General features: G+C 41.8%; 2 protein-coding genes across 3 annotated transcripts in view; one reads left to right on the top strand and one right to left on the bottom strand.

The window, feature by feature from the left end:
- MAF (MAF bZIP transcription factor) overlaps positions 1–17,175 on the top strand; it is a 194,789-nt gene extending 177,614 nt beyond the window's left edge. Inside the window, exon 3 of the mRNA XM_036390460.2 lies at positions 6,225–17,175. The gene's annotated coding sequence lies outside the window, so the exon portion shown is untranslated. The remainder of the gene's footprint in view (positions 1–6,224) is intronic.
- Positions 6,444–18,437, bottom strand: part of WWOX (WW domain containing oxidoreductase) — a 473,685-nt gene continuing 461,691 nt past the window's right edge. For both annotated transcript variants that reach the window (XM_036390457.2, XM_036390458.2), the window contains one exon: positions 6,444–7,540. In XM_036390457.2, coding sequence (XP_036246350.1) covers positions 7,352–7,540 — 189 coding nt within the window. In that variant the 3' untranslated portion in view covers positions 6,444–7,351. The remainder of the gene's footprint in view (positions 7,541–18,437) is intronic.

Genomic DNA, 18,437 nt, shown 5'->3' with positions numbered 1-18,437 from the left:
ACACCATTTTACTACTATTTGCAGAGTATAATGAGACAAGCTACTAAATTGACAATGAATGCTCTATTATGTGATTGCCAACTGTTTTATAAGATATTGAACAGATTCATTTATTCTATCATCAGGCGCATTATCAAGCTATTGCTTTTTAATAAATTAATTTCTCCTGCGTCTCCAGAGCCCCACTTTGAAATGTGGCTGAGGGCATAAATGGAATTAATTCTGCGGTCTGGGTTGAGCGGCGGTGCTGGTGCCCCGCAGCTGGCAGCGGGCGCGGAGGGGATTTCTCCGGGTGGCGATGGCAAGGAATGGCTTTGAATGGCCAGCCGAGAGAAAGAGTCGCCCCTGCAGGGCAGGGCTCTCTGACAGCTCTTGTTTATCAGGGGCTCTCCTTGCCAGACATCCCCTTCACCCGCCGTAAATTGACCCTTTAATTGCTCGGCAGCCTAAACCCGGTGACACGGCAGAGCAGCGCTTAATCCCCGCCTGGGTGACGGTGTCATTAGGAAAGCAGTGTGATCGCGGGGAAGGATCTCCCATCCCGGCTGGGGCTGGGCTGGAGGCGAGGATTATCCCTGAGCCCCGAGATGGGGATGGGGATGGGATGGATGGAGCAGCTCCGGCAGGGTCCGCGCAGCCCCGGCGCTGCCGCGCTGCTCCGCTCGGTGTAAACAACTTCTAATTGCGGCTGTTGACAGGACTCACTGCGTGCGACTAACCTTGCTGCAATGTTATTATTTCTGAAGGGAGCCTTTCTCCGTGTTTTTAACAATAAGTCTGACAGGTGTCATATTAAAAACAGGGCTTAATTCTAATGCAACTATTCCCACCCGCCTTTCCCTTCTCATTTTTGTGCCTCTGTAATGCATGAATTTCTGCTGCTCATAAAGATTAAAGGAGCAGCTTTGCTGGAAGGAAAATACTGGTTTGTTTGTAGTCCAGGTACATTTGAGATGGTCTCAGTACTGGCTCCCTTTCTCCTCTCTTCTCCAGCCATGCCGGCTCAATGCTGGGAGAAAAGAGAGCGAGAGAAATAAAGCTTTCCCTGGGATGAGAGGTAATTCAGGATCCATTGAAGTGAAATTTCAGGGCTTCCTTTGAGCTGTGACCCGCAGCCACCGTCCAGGCACTCGGCCTGTGATGCATGGCTGACTGCTGTCCACCAGAGACCCAGCCCAGGCCAGCAGTTCACTTACAAGTTTACACTGGATTTAAGTCAAAATGCTAAAAACGCTGGTGTTCAATCATTGCTAACTGTGCGCTCGGCAGACAGCTCCCAGCAGACCCCGTGCTTGTAAAATCCAATACACCACGTAAAGTAAGGGTTTGTGGAGGTGCAAGGGGTTTAGAAGACTTTTCTTGTCTCTGTCCCTACTGATTGTATTTTTGTGATGCTGCTTTTCAGGTGCTGGGACGGCTTCAGCCTTGTCCCATCCCACAGAGGCAGCAGCACAGAGGGCTGCACTCAGACAGGCGCTCCCCATTTCCACAACCTTCCCCTGTGTGTTCTGCCCTTCCTCCCAGGCTGCCTGGAGAAGGCAAAGCCCATTTTAAAGCCATCAGTTCTGTGCTGATGTGATGATCAGCCAGGACCAGGGTGGTTCCCCTGCACTTGCTTCTCTCTCTCCTCTCTTTGCAAAAAGCTTCCACGTTCCACGTCCTCCAGCATCACACGCGCTCCTCAGTCCTGGCTGAGAACATTACAAAGCTGCTCAAACTGCTGCTGCTAAAGGCTAATGCCAGCCCAAGGAAAAAGGTGCCTTCTTTGCTAGGAGGGATCATAGAAATCCAGTGTACAAAGCCCCTAATTTTGCCTGTGCTCACGTATCTGCAGGCACTGCACCAGACCTGTGTAAGGTTTCCATATGAACAACAGGCACGGTGCAGATCAGTCTCAAAGTGTTGTGTAATGTTCAGTTTTTACAACAGTTCTTTCAGAACAGTGAAGATAAGCAGTCCAAATAGTCTCACCAGGCATTTGGTGATCTGTTCTGTACCCCCTTAAGGTTAATGATTTTCTGGGACTCAAAAAAAAATATTATTTCTTCTTCTCTTTTTTATTTTTTTCCCCCCTGCATAAGCAACTGCCCAGCAAATTGATAAGAGCCCTTTTTAATTAGCTAGTGAAGTTGTATGGGTAATGTTCCATATAAAAGGTCTATAAAACACAGCAGAATTAATAAAATGACTGCTTCTCATTTAATTCAGGTCCTCCAAAGGGATCCATATGTCTTGCTTTGGTCTGTTTGTAGTACTTCTCTCCACCACCCAGCCACGAATTGATTAAAATCACATTCCTCACTTAAAACTGGATCCCAGTTGGTAAGAGATACTGGATAGTAATTAAGGTCTGTGCAGAGACACATGAACCCTCATAAAAAAAACAGTACCAAAAGGAATCATTGTGCATCACTTGGATTATATGCAAACACAGCTCATGTTGACAGCTACCTCTGGATGACTCCATCAGTACACACTTTATCTCCAGCTGTCCAAGTAATTTTCCCAGGATTTCGCCCCTCTTTTTCACTCCTCTCCACACAGATGGATTAGAGCAACAAACGGTTTACATGCTGCACATCATTAGCTATCCTCCCTCACTACCCAGCAGATAACAACTGGGCTCTATCATCAGGACATTCATAACACCTTGACACTTTTACAACTATGCTGTTCTCTGCCAGAGCAATCTTCTCTTTTAAAGCATGAAGCTAATTCACAAAACACCCCTTGGAAAGTACTCTGCAAACGCAACAGGGGTGGGGGAGAGAAGAAAAAGCACGGCCCAGAAAAGGCATCTAGTAAATAACACAGCAGTGTAGGGAAAAAAAAGAACTCAAGAGAAAAGCAGTACATTCTTTCTGTCCAAGATACCTCTCTATTTTCCCATTTCCTCCATCCCACAGTGAAGAGCACCAGGAAACAGCCACCCATCAGTCTGCTGTGTTTCAGTGTTTCCATCACCGTGTCACTCAGGCACCTCCCAAGCCTGGCATCAGCCTGTGCAGGTCCCTGTGGCCCTGGTGATGGCTCAGCTGCTTCCCTGGGCATGGGCTTCTCTTTGCAAAGGGACCACTTGAAGGCTTCAGTCAGTCATGCATTTAATGGATATTACTATGGGCTTTCCTAAACTGCCTCCCATCTCAGGGAATCTCGGCTCTAAGATTTGTCAATAAAACAACATTTTCCCTGGGTAGGGACCCTTTTCCAGTAGGCTGGGACCCTGATTCAGAGCCCACTCATGCTTAGACATGGGCTTGCATTTCAATAAAATACAAACCCATATCAGCTACTGTGTGGAAGGAAATACACTTTAGCAGCATTTTCCAAGCTTCTCAGCATGCCCCCTGCCACCCCAACCATACATTTTAATGTATAGTACACGCTTGTTTAAAAAAGAAATACATAAGGAGAAAGAGTAATTACCGTAGCTTAAATTCAGCCTGATAAGAAGGGCTTGCACAGTCTGAGCAGCTGTTCCACTGCCATTCAGATTATGAAAATATAATCCTAGAGAACCTTGTCAAGATAAATACAGAGCATGAAATGTATAGGCATTTTTTCCCCAGCCACATATAATGATCAATTCCAAAGCCACAAGTGATACCAAAGGACAAAATAAGATCTGTCTAGACTTTCTCACTTACAAGATATTGATCATTCCAATGGTAAACTGGTTAGTATAAGTGTGTTTGGCTTGAAAGGTCATGAGCTTAACACCTGACAAGGAGTTATTCAACCTTGATATAACTCAAATTATTGCAGGGTTGCTGGAAAGACTGCTCTAATAAAAAGCCCTACCTGGTCTGAGAATATCTGGGATTTGTCTCCCAGATGTCAAAAGAAAAAGCAGGAAGGAAAAATAAAAGAAGTCAAGATTTGGCATGGGTTTCTGCTGGTTCACCTCTACCTGATTTGGCAATCAGAGGTCCCAGCAGTCAGTGCCTGTCTGGGCAGAACAATGGACAGCAGTGGAAGCTGACCCTGACTGAAAAGGGTACATTTCCTAAGGGTCCATTTCCATTGAGAAGGGTCCACCTCCATTCCCTAAAAAGCTTCTGGCTCTTCAATCCCAGCAAGGGAGTTTGATTGCCCACCTGCACGGACTTTAAGACACAGGACACCCATATAGGGTCAAAAAAACCACCATTAAAATGGGAAACGTTGACTTTGGAAGGAAAGCAGGGGGGAAAGGGTCGGACCACGCCCTGCAGATGTGGGTGGGAAAGGCTCCGGCATCGCCTGCCAGCACCTCCCCTTCCCAAATCCCTGCAGGGCCTGAGCCTGCATCACACACAGCCCTAACCCAGCCTCCTCCCTCTTCATGGGGATAACTAGCAAGGGCTTATTAGGACTATTAGGAGCTTGATGTGAATTTGCTGGATCTTTTCCAAGAACTATAAATACCCGATCTATTTTGCTTTATTCAGTTCTTTTTGTTTTGCTGATATGATACTAGTTAAGGTTAATGGGGTTTGCTTTAATATTAGACACAGGATCACTTAACTACCTTTAATGAACAGTGGAGTCAATGCATTGTGGAGTAATTCACACAGATATTGCCTCAGGTAAATCAACCAGAAAAATGTAAGCCAGTCAAATAAATAAATCTGACCAGCTGTAAATGTGCCAAATTTTACACCAAAATATATTTGAAAGCCAATGACTTAGGCACATCTAGGATATTAAAATGGAGGGGTTGGAGTCTGTTTCTTTTCAATTGCTTTTCCTTTTTTAATGTTCCCTGCACATCCCTCCTGTGCTGAAACCAAACTGAGATTGCAAGAGAAATTATTTTCACAAGTGTTTCTAATAGAAGCGAGGGCTCTACAGCTTGGTGGGATTTTTTTTCATTTTGAAAAAGCCTTTTTTATACTGGCTATCTCAACACAGGAGAGTGAGAGACAAAGAGGAGAACAGAGAATGGAAGAAGGAAAATGGAGAGAGAAAAAAATGAAGGAGACGAAAAAAGAGAAACAGAGAATGACAGAGTGAAATAAAAAAAAAGAAACACGGAGCAAGTAATTTTGTCTGTGTTGGAGAAAATTATGACAGTGAAATTCTAGACAGGGCAATACACTGGTGTCAATAAATAATAACCAGAAATAAAAACCAGAGGAACCCAAACAACTCAGTGAAGTTAGGGGTTAGCTTGCCTCATACTAGTGCAAAACTAGAACTATGCTAACATTAAAAGTCTCTTACCTTGTAACACTAAAATAGAGAGTGGGGTGCAGAGGAAAAGCACACAGATATTCTTTGAAGGAAGGCAGGCAACATCCCTGAGTACTGAATTCTCATAGAAGAGAACAATATTTCAGCAATAAGGAATGACAGGGGGTTCATTATAGGTTATTAATGTTTGCCTAAATGGAGCAGAAGGCCCAGGCCTTCAGGGGAGTGCAGAGCTCCCAGCATCACTTAATTAGTGCCTCTTCTGAACCCAGCAATGCCGAGCTCCAGTGCAAAGCTCTGCAGTCCTACACTGCCTGTGTCATACCAGAGTAATTCTGTCTGGCTCTGAAAGGGAAAAATAATGTGTGTGTGTGAGGGCTGTTGCACAGGTGACAGGAGTTAATCACTTTTTCTCCCCAGTTAAACTCCAGACAATACAAGGAATTTGGCTGTAACCATTGCCTCAGCTGGCAAAGCCTTCAACCCAGGCCATGAATTTTCAGACACTGCACTACACCAGCATCTGGTCTGTGTAGCACAGCCTGGAGAAAACTTCTAGGAGACAAGAAGGACTTTTTTTTTTGTTTTTTTAACTCTGCAAAAGGCTGAAAAGAGGTGTTGTTCTTTCTGGAATAGCCCCTTTTATTTCTTTATTCCACCAAATGTTTCAAAGCAGGATGTGCTGCCCTTGGGGAAGGGGCTGCAGGGAGTCGAGGAGGATGAGTGGGCAGGATTTGTCATCTCCTGAAGCTGTTGCTACAGAGGTGGCACAGCAGGGATAAAAAAAGGCCATATATTCTTTACTGCTGCCTTAGGAAAGACTGTGGCATCAGGTAAGGAAGCAGACAAGGAAGGAGCAGCTGAGGCTGCACTGGGGTAGAAGCCTTGACTTTAACTCTGTTCAACAATTAATCCAATGTACTGTGATTGCAGAAAAGAAAAAGCATGGAAGGCAGATTGTTACCAATAAAGCAGAAATGAAAAGGGGATCAAATAAATTTCTATTAACAATGTGTCCTTCTATTTATTTGTTTATATTCTGTCTACAGAAAATGTGATGCTGGACTGAGGATGGCTTAGAACAACCTTCTGGCATGAAGACAGCTACAAAGCACAAAATACAAAAAATGAACTCAGAAAGAAAGAAGAAAAAAAAACAACGTTTTCTTGGCATCAACAAGAAGCTCTTTATTTTTCCTCAAGTTTTCTTTTCTAAAAAAAAGTGGAACTAAGACATTTGCAGAAATGAGACAAACTTTCTCTTCAGGTGACAATATTCAAGCAAGCATGTTGTTTTATTGAATTTAAATGGAAAGAAAAGACAGATTTGGAATGGGATACAGTATCAGGAGAACTGAGAAACTGTGAACTTTCAAGGAAATAAAACTCCTTAAAACTGTGAACCGAGAAATTGATGGAAATACCATTTAAACCCCTGATTACACTCTGTGTGTTCTTAAGGAGACACCATCATCTTTGCTAACTCAACAGTACTTAAGGAATGGTTTACAACATATCTTTTATTGTAATCTTTTAAGAAAAACAAAAAAACCAAACCAGAAATATTTAATTAGCTGTGACTTTACCATTACTGTTCAGATGTCTTCCTGCACCTTCTTGTTCTAGACAGCCCAGATGTACTTGCAGCCAACAGTCAAGGGCTGAACAGATTTCTTTCCTCAATAATCTTTTGATTTGCCACACCCAATAAAATCCTTGTAGGGAAAAAGAATCAACACAACTACCATCTCCCAATCAATACCTAAAGCCTAACAGACAATAATTATCAAAATAAGGAGGAAATCCCATATTGGGCCACATACCTACCCATTAATCAAAACAACAGAAATTATCTGCAGAATTGCTTTTCTAAAATAAGACAGAAGATGCCTCCTTGGGTTACACTTTGAACAGGCTATAATCAAAAGAAAGAGAACCGAGACTAACTAAGCCCCAGGAAGCCGCATTGTCCCTTTAACCCACAGTATTCCCCACCTCCCATTAGTACTTAACATTTTTCACTATGTTGTGACTGCTATTATTTCATTTAACACCGGTTAATCTGTATCTGAGGTACATGGAAACCCTCTAGATGATAAGATTGGACAGGTTCCAGTGCTGGCAGTTTCCGAGCGTGCACACACTCGTGTGTTTTGATCCTTCCAGGAGCTGCCTGCTATTTGGCCTGGCTGCCAGCTCGTTCTTGGATCAGCCTGTGGCTCAGCTCCCAGAGGGCAGTGGCTGTGGCGCTGTCCTGGGCCTGCTGCGAGGGCAGGCAGCGGCAGCAGTTGTTGAAGTACATCCCGCCCAGCCCCTCCAGCTCCGCCGCCGTGGCGCAGTACACCGTCGTGGCAGCTCCTTGTTGCTGCAATAATCACAAAAAAAAAAATTAAATTAAGAGAGAGGAAATAAGCAAAACTATATAAATGCATTGATATTTTATAGTTTATTATTATCATTGTGATTTCAAGCACAGCCCTTTGGAGCTGCATCTCGTGCAAGCAGCGTGGCTGGCAGGGTGACCTGCCCGGTGACAAGGCTGCAGCCCTGCTAAAGGCACTTCTTTACAAACCACTTCAATCAGGACTCCTTTCTTTTCCTTCCCTCTAAGAGCAGAAGAAAAAGAGAATCCTGAACCACAGCCCCAAGCTCAGGTGTTTTGCCCCTTTTTGGTAAACACCTGGATTGGTGGCAGGGCCTGCCCAGGTGGTGTTTGACACCAGAACAGCTGAGCCAGGTTTAAAAGCAGCGCCTCAAAACTTCCCTTTGCATCACAGAAATCATTGACCATATGCACCTCAAAACTTCCCTTTGCACCACAGAAATCATTGACCATATATGCCCAGGCATCCTGACCCGCAGCCTGATAGATGGATTTGGTTTGTTTGGGTTTTTTAAACCTCTTGTGCAAAATTAACCTGGGCACTCCAATTAAGACCTATCATGTAAAGTGCAGTCGGGATTGGTGCCAAACCTGCCCGTGGATCCTGGATCAACAGTCCAAGGCAGTTGTCACTGCTGCTGTGTGAGAGCATTTGACTGCTGCAGGCACAGACAGGGCTGGTTCTGCAGAGACACGAGGCTTTCCAGTGGAGTTTTGTTCTGTAACATTTCTCATGTCTTATAATGCTTTAAGAAATGGAGTGGATAGATTAGAGGCTTTTGTGAATCAGAAGGGATTTTTAAATTTTTCTTGCTTTCTCTTTTTTTTTTCCTTTTCCTTTGCCTTTTGCTTTTTGGGTTTTTTTTATTTTAAATTTAAATACCAAATGAACTTATGTTCAAAGAGGAAGAATGGGTTTCTATGGATTGTCCCAACAAAAACCTACAGATGGAGGCCACAGGGTTGGGGCAAGCACCCTGGCATGGGTGATGGGCTATTCCCTGGCACAGACTAAAAGCATAGTGCCAGAACAGCTGGGGAGAGGGCAAGAAGCTATTTTGCTTTGTAAACTATAATTAAAAATAATAGGTGAGAGCACATTAGCAAAACACAACACTAATTTAAAACCGATAGAGTTTATCTGGCATCTTATGATTATTTATGTACATCTTAGTCCTTTCTGTGGTAACAAATTATGAGCTGATAGGAATCAGAATAAAGAGGCTGCCAAGTGCAATTGAAAAAGTAAATGAAGAGAAATTAGTTGTTGCCACATTAAGATAATTTAATGGGATAAGAGAATAGGCTTCAATCTCTTGTGATTTTCCTCCACTCCTTTGTTTTTTGGCCTTTCATTGTCACAGCCAAGGAAACTTAGGGTGCTGCTAGGGGGGGTCAACCTGCAGAAGACCTCTACTTTGCATTCTCATCCTTCAAGGACAGGAAGCAGTTTAAAAAGTCCCAGTTCTCCTTATTTGAGGCATCTCAACTTTGTAGCAACAAAGAAGTGCATATTTGTTTGCAAGACATGCATTTTCCTCAGCAGATGGGATTAAACTGATAATGATGACTCCACAACTTAGAAATGATCTCCCATCACAAGGTAAACCAAAACTGTCTGTATTAAGTATTTTGAAAGGCGTATATTTATCAACAGACCAAAATATTTTTAAAGTTAGTATAATACATAGTAATCCTCTTATTAAGCCAGTATGTTTTTTAAAAAAAGAAAAAATATCTTAAAGGTGGTTGGTAGCAGAAATGGAAGAGAGTTCTACTAAAAATAATATTAATAGAGAACAATAAAATTTCTATGCTCATTTCAACTATCCTATAAAGCTCCACAGTACAGGTATGATCACTGTATTCAGCTGTTTAGAATGTCTCAAAGCCCCTAAAGAGTATTATTAGTTTTTTGCAAGCAATTCAACTGGACTTTCATTAGAAAGGTAAAATTAAACTGAATTGCTCAAGGCAGAGTGAGAGCCCTCAAGCCATTGCTGAAAAGCATCCATCCAGCCAAACTAAACTCAGGCTATCTCTAATAGAATTCAGCTAATTCATAAAATGGAAGTTTATCAGAGCCAGTTTAAAATCCAACCCAAACAATAATTTATCTTTTCAAACGAGTCGAATTTGACGATGTTTAAACAAAATTCTCGGCAGGCAGAAAAACAGCCCAGAGCACAAGAGCAGTGCTTTGTACCTTGAGCATTGACACAAGCTAGAAGAAGAGAATAGTTTTCCCTGTGTGAGCATAGGATATTTACTTTAAGTGATAAAAGATTATGTGGCTGGAAGCCCAAAGCACTTTATCTTGCGATGCCTCCAGTGTTTTGCTGAGAACTGGATGTAAGCAACGTGCCATTTGCTTTTTGGCTTTGTGTATCCTTACTTCTTTCTAAATGTTTCAATCATGTTGGCTGTTTTGGAAGAAGAAAATTCAATGGTTCTATCATTGAAAGAAAAGTACATTTCTTATTACTTAAGAGAAATGCAATCATATTTATCCCTTCGTTGACAGAGGGTAAAGATTTAGTATCTCACAATTATGGACAAACATGAACTCATCAAGCCTGGGAGGATGCTTCAGACAGCAAAACTGTGTAACAGAAGGGAAATCTCAAATTCTCAGAGCCACTTAAGTATCTAATTCCCTTTGTGAGCTGGTTGCATTCAGACACTTGAGGATCTGCCTAAGTGACTTGTCCAAGGACAGAGAGGAGTGAGCATCAGAGTCACAGGAATCAAATCCCATTTTGGGTTGGAAGGAGTATCAAGAGGGGTTCAGCCCAACCTCCTCCCCAAAGTGGGATGTGTAGAAGCCTCATATATGCCATGCTGAACGGGAAGGTTCCCAAGGCATAAATCCCTCCTTTGCATCTACGATCCCACAAACCTCTGTGAAGAGCCAGAGCTGCAGATAAGTGCAAACTGCCTGCACTGCTAGCCAGAAACTGCTCTGTTTCTCAGCAAATATTGTTTATCCCTTATGAACACAGTCCTTTGAATGACATCTTTATATGCTGGGTCTTATGACAGTCTAGTAACAAGTTTTAATTTTTTGCTCATCAGCTTTCCTGTTCACATATCATCAGCATACAACAGCAGAGGATGTTAGGGAATCTAATTAGTAAACAATTCCATACTGCTGATACAAGATGAAACATTCTTAAACCAATAAAAAGAGCACTTTAATCACTGTTGAATGACTTTCAATGCCAAGCGGTTTGTGCCATGTCAGAACATAATTTGAAGAAGATTAGAGTACTATATAAAAGAATTAATGTTAACAACTTCGTTAAAAAATGTCTTAAACAATGAGCTTGTCAGTTGTCACAGACTCTCCCTGATCCATTGTGATTAAGGTCCCCCCCCCTCCCAACAATTTCAGCTGATAAACAATGCTAAAAGCGTCAGGCAACCTAAACATTTTTTTCCATAGGTCCATCAGTTGTACAGGGTGCTAATCACCAGAGCTGGGGTCAGCCTTCTTTAACCTGCAACAAAGGCAGCAGGTTGCAATAATGAATACACAGGATAAAGAATTTGTGAGAAGCCCAACTGAATCTTTAATCATGCCTCAGTGCCATTTCCGATCCAGTCAAACATGTGAAAGCTGCTGGGCAAGCACCACGCTATCAATCTTCCCAGTGCACGTAAAATTACCCGGGAATCTTGTTTTGGATTAAGTTGAAGAGTGTCTCAGTAATAAGGGTTCATCATTCTCTTCCGCAAATCATTTGTCAGTTTTGTAATACAATCTTCCTCTGCAGCAGGGTGGGATTTATACAGCAGTTGCTGTTTATTTATAGTTGAGGCTCAAAGATCTAAATTATCCATCCGTCTAAAATCCTTTGTTGAATTGAAAATCCTAAGTAGCTACTAGTTCATAGGCATTTATTTCATAACTGCAAGCAGCCAATTTTTAACTGATGGCACTGAATGCAAATTAATATTGAATAACTTAACAGTAAAAGAAAAGGGGTTCTTGAGATACAGAACATGGTAAAACCCTCATTAATATATGTAATGCATCTGTTAGTAGTCTGAGATACCATTTATGTTCCTGATAAGAAAACATATTACACAGTTAATGTTTAGTTTTTAGATTTGTCTACCTTCAAATGCATGTTTATTTTCTAAAATTAGACTTTTGTTCTGAAGCTAGTTTACATTCCAAGCACATAAATAATAGAAACAAAGCCATAACTTATCTGTATATTTATCAACTATGAATGAATAGGACCCACTCTAAACTCTGTTAAGAGCACACAGCACTCAGCATTGTCTGCCAGGGAGATGGGATCAGCTTACTTGGAAAGGAGGGGTTTATTTTCTTATGAAAAATTAAGGATAAAGGCCAGTTATCTTGGTAGCCCGAGGTTAAGTTCAGCACAGAGCATTTTAAAAGATGGCCAGTGGAAAGAGGTGAATTCAAAATGACATGAGAGGAGAGTATTTGTGACAAGGGCCAGATTCAAAGCAAGCAGCTCAAGTGAAATAAAAAGGCAAGTCCTTAAAACTCTTCAGGCTGTTCCTGTTATTCATGTCAGGACTATTAGACAAAGCCAACACATCCCTAACAGTAAAATATCAGACCTACACAAAAGCACTGTGAGCACACCATTTACAGCCAAATAACTCATTACACAGCAGTGTCAGGTAGAATCAGAGAGTCATTAAGGTTGGGGAAAATCACCAAGTCCAACCACTGACCTAACCTAGCAACCAAGGCAGTATGAACATATTCCAGATATGAAACCAATGGGGTGTCCCATACCTTCTCTGTGCCTCTGATAAGCACCCTGAAGAGTTCATTCTGTTAGAGGGGAAAAACTCCTCACCAGCTGGCTTCAGCAGTGGCCATTTTCCTAATTTGACGTAAAATATAAAATCTCCTTGGAATTACCAACAAAATTACACAGAATCTGCTTCCACAACCATATTATCCAAACCAAACCTTAAAGTTACAGCTGCAGTTTTACATTCCTCGAGCCTCACCTCCTCCTGGTGGGAATTAGCACAGGTTTGCTGCCTTCTCAGAGGCTCCACAGCTTGGAGCAGTGGCTGAGGATCTGCTCCATTGCTTGTTGTCACCCTGATGCTGATGCTCGGGGTGGGCACAGTGGGGTTTGAGCTGCCTGGGGGCAGCTGGGGGAAAACTGCCCTCAGAATGGATTTGTCTCCTTCTGGTATTGCTACAACCCCCAGGCTGGGATTGTGGTGCAGAGCTTTCTCAAACTACACTTATTCCTTTTTCCTATCAAGTGAACAACGTGGAGCAAAATGATCTCTTCTGAAAAACACTAGCACGTCTAAAATCCTCATGTCCTCATCCAGGATTCCTCAGTATCTGAGTTTTTAGGAGCAGTCTTCTGAGCTGTTTGGTGATATCCCCCATGGCTGAGGCCAGCTGTAGCTGAGGGAGCCACTTCCAATGTCAGGAGCTCCTCTGCTCCTTTTCCTACTGGGACAGCACAGAGCTGTGAGGAACAGTCACTTTTCCAACAATGCAGTGAACAAGTTTTAGTCTTGCCTATGAGATGACAGGAGAACTGTTCAGTTCCTGCTGCAGTCCTCTTACTCAGAGAATCCCAGATGCACAGTTACCTTGTGAATAACGCTCAGAATATCTGTGTATTAATGTCTTAACCATTGTGTTAAGAATGGTTAGAAATGGTAAGAAAACAGGATTCCTTGATTGCTTTTTCAGCAAGGAAATATGAAATTGAGACCTTCCTTTGCTATTTTGGGAGAGCGTGAAACTGAAATCATATCTGCAGCTCAAAAAATAAAACTTTGGAGCTGCCAAATATGATCTAAACTCCAAACTGGGCTCAGTTGACTTCAGGTCCTATTTCCACCCCAAGTGCCAGCAGGAAAACGTGACCTGAACTGACACTGTATCTACAGTCTTTTCAAAGCTCTCACTGAACCACATCTAAACCAGAGCTTCTCAACCACCTCCCCTTCCCCCATCACCACAATTAAACCAGCAAAGCATCTCTTAGAAGATAACACAACGAATAAACCAAAATCTATAAGGTCTGCTTTTTTCCCTCTGATGTATTCCTTTTTCAACTAATTCCCAACTACAAAGACTCAAAACTCCATCAGCTTCTCTACTTGCAGAGCATAGTTGGTTTCCAGCTGTAACTTTTCTTAGTGTCATTAAGACCCTTACACATTTACAGTATTCTTTACATACATTATAGGAGATAAGTGTGCTGTGTTCTTTGAATAAGGAAATTGCAGTAGTTCACGAAAGAGGATTTGTTTTCAACTGCTGAGGCATTAAGACCTAGTGATTATTTCAACTATTCAGTATATGCAGCTATATTTAACTTACATTCTGGGTTTTAACTTTGCAAAAGAAATCGTGTCCATTGTAATAAATGTATTTTGATAATGCACCATGTTGTTTGTGTTATGCAACCCCCAGTATGTTCTCAATTACAGCAATGATAGCACTTGAAAGCTTCCAACCTCCAACATCCGGTATCAAACAGATTTTCTGCAATCATTCCACGGGAGAAAAAAAAAAAACAAAAACAATATAGGACATCAAGTTGGGAGAACTGGGCTGTTTTCCTCTTTACAACTTTTCCTTCCCTAGTGAGCTTGGACAAGTCACTTCAACTCTATGTACCTCACTTTTCCCAGCTATAAAATGGGGAGATTACTCTTGTTTACCCACCTCACAGGGGTGTTGTGAGGAGTCATTCAGATTTATGGAGTGCTTTCACACTTAATTTGGAAAAGCACTGTGTAAGTATAAAGTGTTATATTATAAACCACTGTTAAAATGTGTAGAAGATGTAGAACAAGGTTAGCAAAGTAGCTGACAAAAATGTAATTATCTTTTAAAATCATGCCTATTTTTCTCTATTGTATAAAGTTAATTCTTTAACCTGTGAAGCTGTCTGCTACTCCGGGTCCTGTTCCAGTGTCTTCCCTCTCTCATCCAAGTTTTTTTGCCCAGCTCACAGAGAACTTGGTAAAACTCTTCCTAGCCAAAACAACAGTGAGTTATTAAAAAAATGGATGCTTTAGAGGGAAACAGTCCCTGAAATCCATGCATTCATCTCTCCCACCCTTTGCATATGCTAGGCAGAGCCATCATGGCATACCAGGGGTGGGATTCAGTTGCCTAACACGGATCTTGAGACATCTGAGCTGCCTCAAGATATCCCACGTGCTCCACAGCTGTCTTTGAGTGGGGCACATATTTCCCATAGGTCTGGCATTGTATCTGCCAGCCCCTCAGGGATATCTCAGCTAAAACCACACAATGGTTAAGACAACACCAGACTGTGCTGCTTAAATGCTTTTGCCACAGCACCTGGAAGGGAGCTGGTTCCCACAGGCAGCACTGTATTTCTTTTCCAGAATCTTATTGAAGTCCACAATCAGCTTCTGAAAGATGTTTCAAGGCTGACAGAGAGCCACCTTAAGCTCTAAAAACTATAATGAAGCCTGTGGCTTTACCTTGCTCCACCAGCATTTCAGGGCAGGAGCAGCAGCACTCCTCAGGCCTCTTTATCAACAGCACATTTCCAGGCACATCAGTGCTGCAATTCCTTCTCCTGCCCACTGAACCCCCGTTCACACCTGATTTACACTTTTAAGACATCATTGCTCCACTGAAATGGCAGCTTTGAACGCTGCATGCAAATGTCTCTGATCTTTTCCTCTCACAGGCTGGTATGGAGCAGTGGAGCAGTGCAGCATTCTTCTGCTCATTTCTAGATCTGGGAAAAATCTCTGAGGAAAATTGTCAATTTTCATTTCAGAGAGTAACAGGGTAAGGGTGAGATCAGGTTGAAGAAATGATGCTGCAGTCCATTGCTTGCCCCCTGCCCTGTGTGCCAGCACTGGCCAGTGGAGTGAGAATAAAAGAGCACCTCGGGGACAGTCCCTGGGCATCCCAGCCCTGCTGGGGGCTGCTCACACCTGAACATCTCAGCTCACCTTCTGTGATGCAGATTTACACAAACACGATCACAAACACAAATTACACCACAAATCCTTGGCCACAGTCAAACTGGAAATCCCATAGAGGATTGGAAATCTTCCTGAGACACATAACCTGCCAGCAAAAGGTGGATTCTTCTGGGCAAGGGCAATTTAAAGAGTTGAGCAAACAGGTTGTTGACACTAAACATATCCTGCCAAAAAAGAGAGATTAGATACACACTGCTGCAACTAAATCATCAGAACTGGTCTGGCTGGTGTTTGGGCATACACAGATGAGAGTTCATTGAAATTACTTCTGTTATTAACTTATGCTGAATTGAAATGTTTTATGGTTTTGCTGTACTTTAATTATATATATACTTTATATAAATGTGTGTATACATACAGTACTGTATATGCTGTATATATTTATATAGCTTTTTAATACTATTAGAAGTCCAAATTTAGACTTTTTCATATGCATTATTGAAAGAATATCATCACAATGCTGACATCTGGCTTCTTCCTTCATTGCACAGATAATTTTTTAGACTGAATTTATTTCAGATATGAGTGAAAAAAAAAAGTCACACAACGCAATGCTTTTTAAGGAAGTGACCTTTTGGGACAGATATTTAATGAGCTGTTTGTTTAGGTTTTAAAGATAAAGACTTTTTCATCTGTTGATACACACGCACACATATGCACATCCACACACAGACACACACAGTTCAATAACACAATGCATTGAGAAACCACAGGGTGTTATGATGGGAAAGTCTCATGGTAAGAAAGTAACTACCAACTCTGTCTTCCAGAAACTAATTAAAGGAATGTATTTTGCAATAATACAGATCTAGCAAACAGGCCTCTAAAGTCTAGGCTTAGAGCTGTAAGCCAGGCACTCCTGTATTATGTATGTGTGATTTTCATAGCTAGCCTGCTGTAAAGTGTGCCCTGTTAGTGCATCTTTCAGGCTCAAAGACACTGGTCTTGTTAATATTTCATTTAGTACATACTGTAGAGTCTCATTTATATTACTTCTATAATTAATGGTGATAGCTTAGGCACTGCCTTTACAAGGAGAGATCCCTGTATGTTGGTCGATGGGTAATGAGAAACAATAGATATTTCATTCACCAGCAGCTTGTTGCTAGTTAGTAGGAAATTATCGTGTGTACTGTTGCTTTAATTGCCAGGGTAAATAATGCCGCCGCTGTGTTAGTGAACATTTTAAAGCACTTGATGCAAATAGACTAGAAACAAAACACAAAAAAAAAAAATTACCTTTATTATGCTATACCTTAGCACAGGGAGTTTAAAAGGTACGTCTTAAAACATTTGCGTTCTATCATGCAAATATATCTTAATATGCATGTGCTGACTATTCAACTACTGTATTTTAGGAAATACAATTATGCTGCCTTTCTCTTCTCCTATGTAGACTGTAAATAACTGTAGATCTTTCTCTTGTTTTCCCATGTAAATATATGTAAATATTAACAAGCTATGCATGCTGATATTCTAGGCAATTTCAGGTACTTTTATAATCTGAAGGCATGTACTTGAACTGGTTTGTTAAAAAAAAAAAATCAACTCTCTCAAATCCTTTAAAGCTCATTAGAAATTAAAGATTTCTTACTAGACTGGTTCCTTCACTCTCAGTTGGTTTTTTGTTTATTTTTCCCTCTGCTTTGCCAGTGCTGTCTCCCAGGACCCACCACCAAGGAATCACATTCCAAGGCTGTTTTCTCCAAAGCGTGGGGTCCCGTCTCAGGATATGATTCACTGCCCCAGGATGGGCACCATTTAGATTCAGAGACTCAGAGAGGGGATGTCTATCCCCTTCTCTCTGACCTCTCCCTCTGCTGAATGATCACAGAGCCACAGAACTGTAGAACGGTTTGTTTTGGAAGGGACCCTAAAGATCCTCCAGTTCCAACGCCCTGCCATGGGCAGGGACACGTTCCACTGGGCCAGTTTTGATGTTTTCCATTCCATTTTCTCACTCCATAATCCGTGAAGCCCGGGTTTAACACCACAAGTGCCAGGGCTGGGTTTGAGGGCAGAAGCAGCCACAGTCAAGAGCAGTCCCCATGGCTCTGGTTGTGCTGCAGTCCTGCTGCTCACTCAGACGTGGCTCCTCTGTTCCAACACGCTCTTTATGTTTCTTTTCCAGCATGCTTATGACTTTGACAGACTGTGAAAATAATTTGATAAATAGCTTGATAAATTCCTCCATCTCCTCCCTTCTGTGCTGTAACACTGTTTGTGGAAGCCTTTCAACTGAAGGCGTGTGAACAAAAAAGAAATTACCTAAAGCTTCTAAATCAAGTCACCTCCTGCATACAGATTTGGAGACAAGATTTCAATTTAGCTCTCTTCTTCCTTCTTTTTTTTTGTTCATGCAGTAAATGAAGATTACTCTGAGGAAAACGGTAAAAAGTAAAAAAAAGATGCATTTATCCCCCAGTACAGTAGAGGGGAGAAAAAAAAAACCCTCTCCATTATCTATGAAAACTAAATGCAATGACAACTTTTTAATTGAAAGAAAATGGCTTTCATGTCTGAAGATGTTTTTTTCCAGAGCAGGTGTATGAGAATAAACACATTAATTGACAGGATCCTCATGACTTTTTAAGTTCCTCAAACTTAGCTTGGCGTCTGGGGAAGATCTCTTTCCAGTCCTTGAAGACTCTTTTAAGATGAATGTTTAAAAAGCTGAGCTGACACGGGCATTACGTTCAAGTGCAAGCTGTACTATTCTTTAGTAGAGGGCGTAGAAATGGTTCATAGAATTATTATCTTCCTACAGACAAAACCCATTACCTTCACACTAGGAGGGAAAAGCTAGTTTTTAACTTATATAAAACGGAATCAATTATCAATATCTTTGCATGGTTTCCCAGCTCTGCTGGAG

This window comes from Molothrus ater, chromosome 12, assembly GCF_012460135.2.
Source record: "Molothrus ater isolate BHLD 08-10-18 breed brown headed cowbird chromosome 12, BPBGC_Mater_1.1, whole genome shotgun sequence".
In the NCBI taxonomy this organism is placed as follows: Eukaryota; Metazoa; Chordata; class Aves; order Passeriformes; family Icteridae; genus Molothrus; species Molothrus ater.
This window is presented reverse-complemented; position numbering and strand designations above follow the sequence as displayed.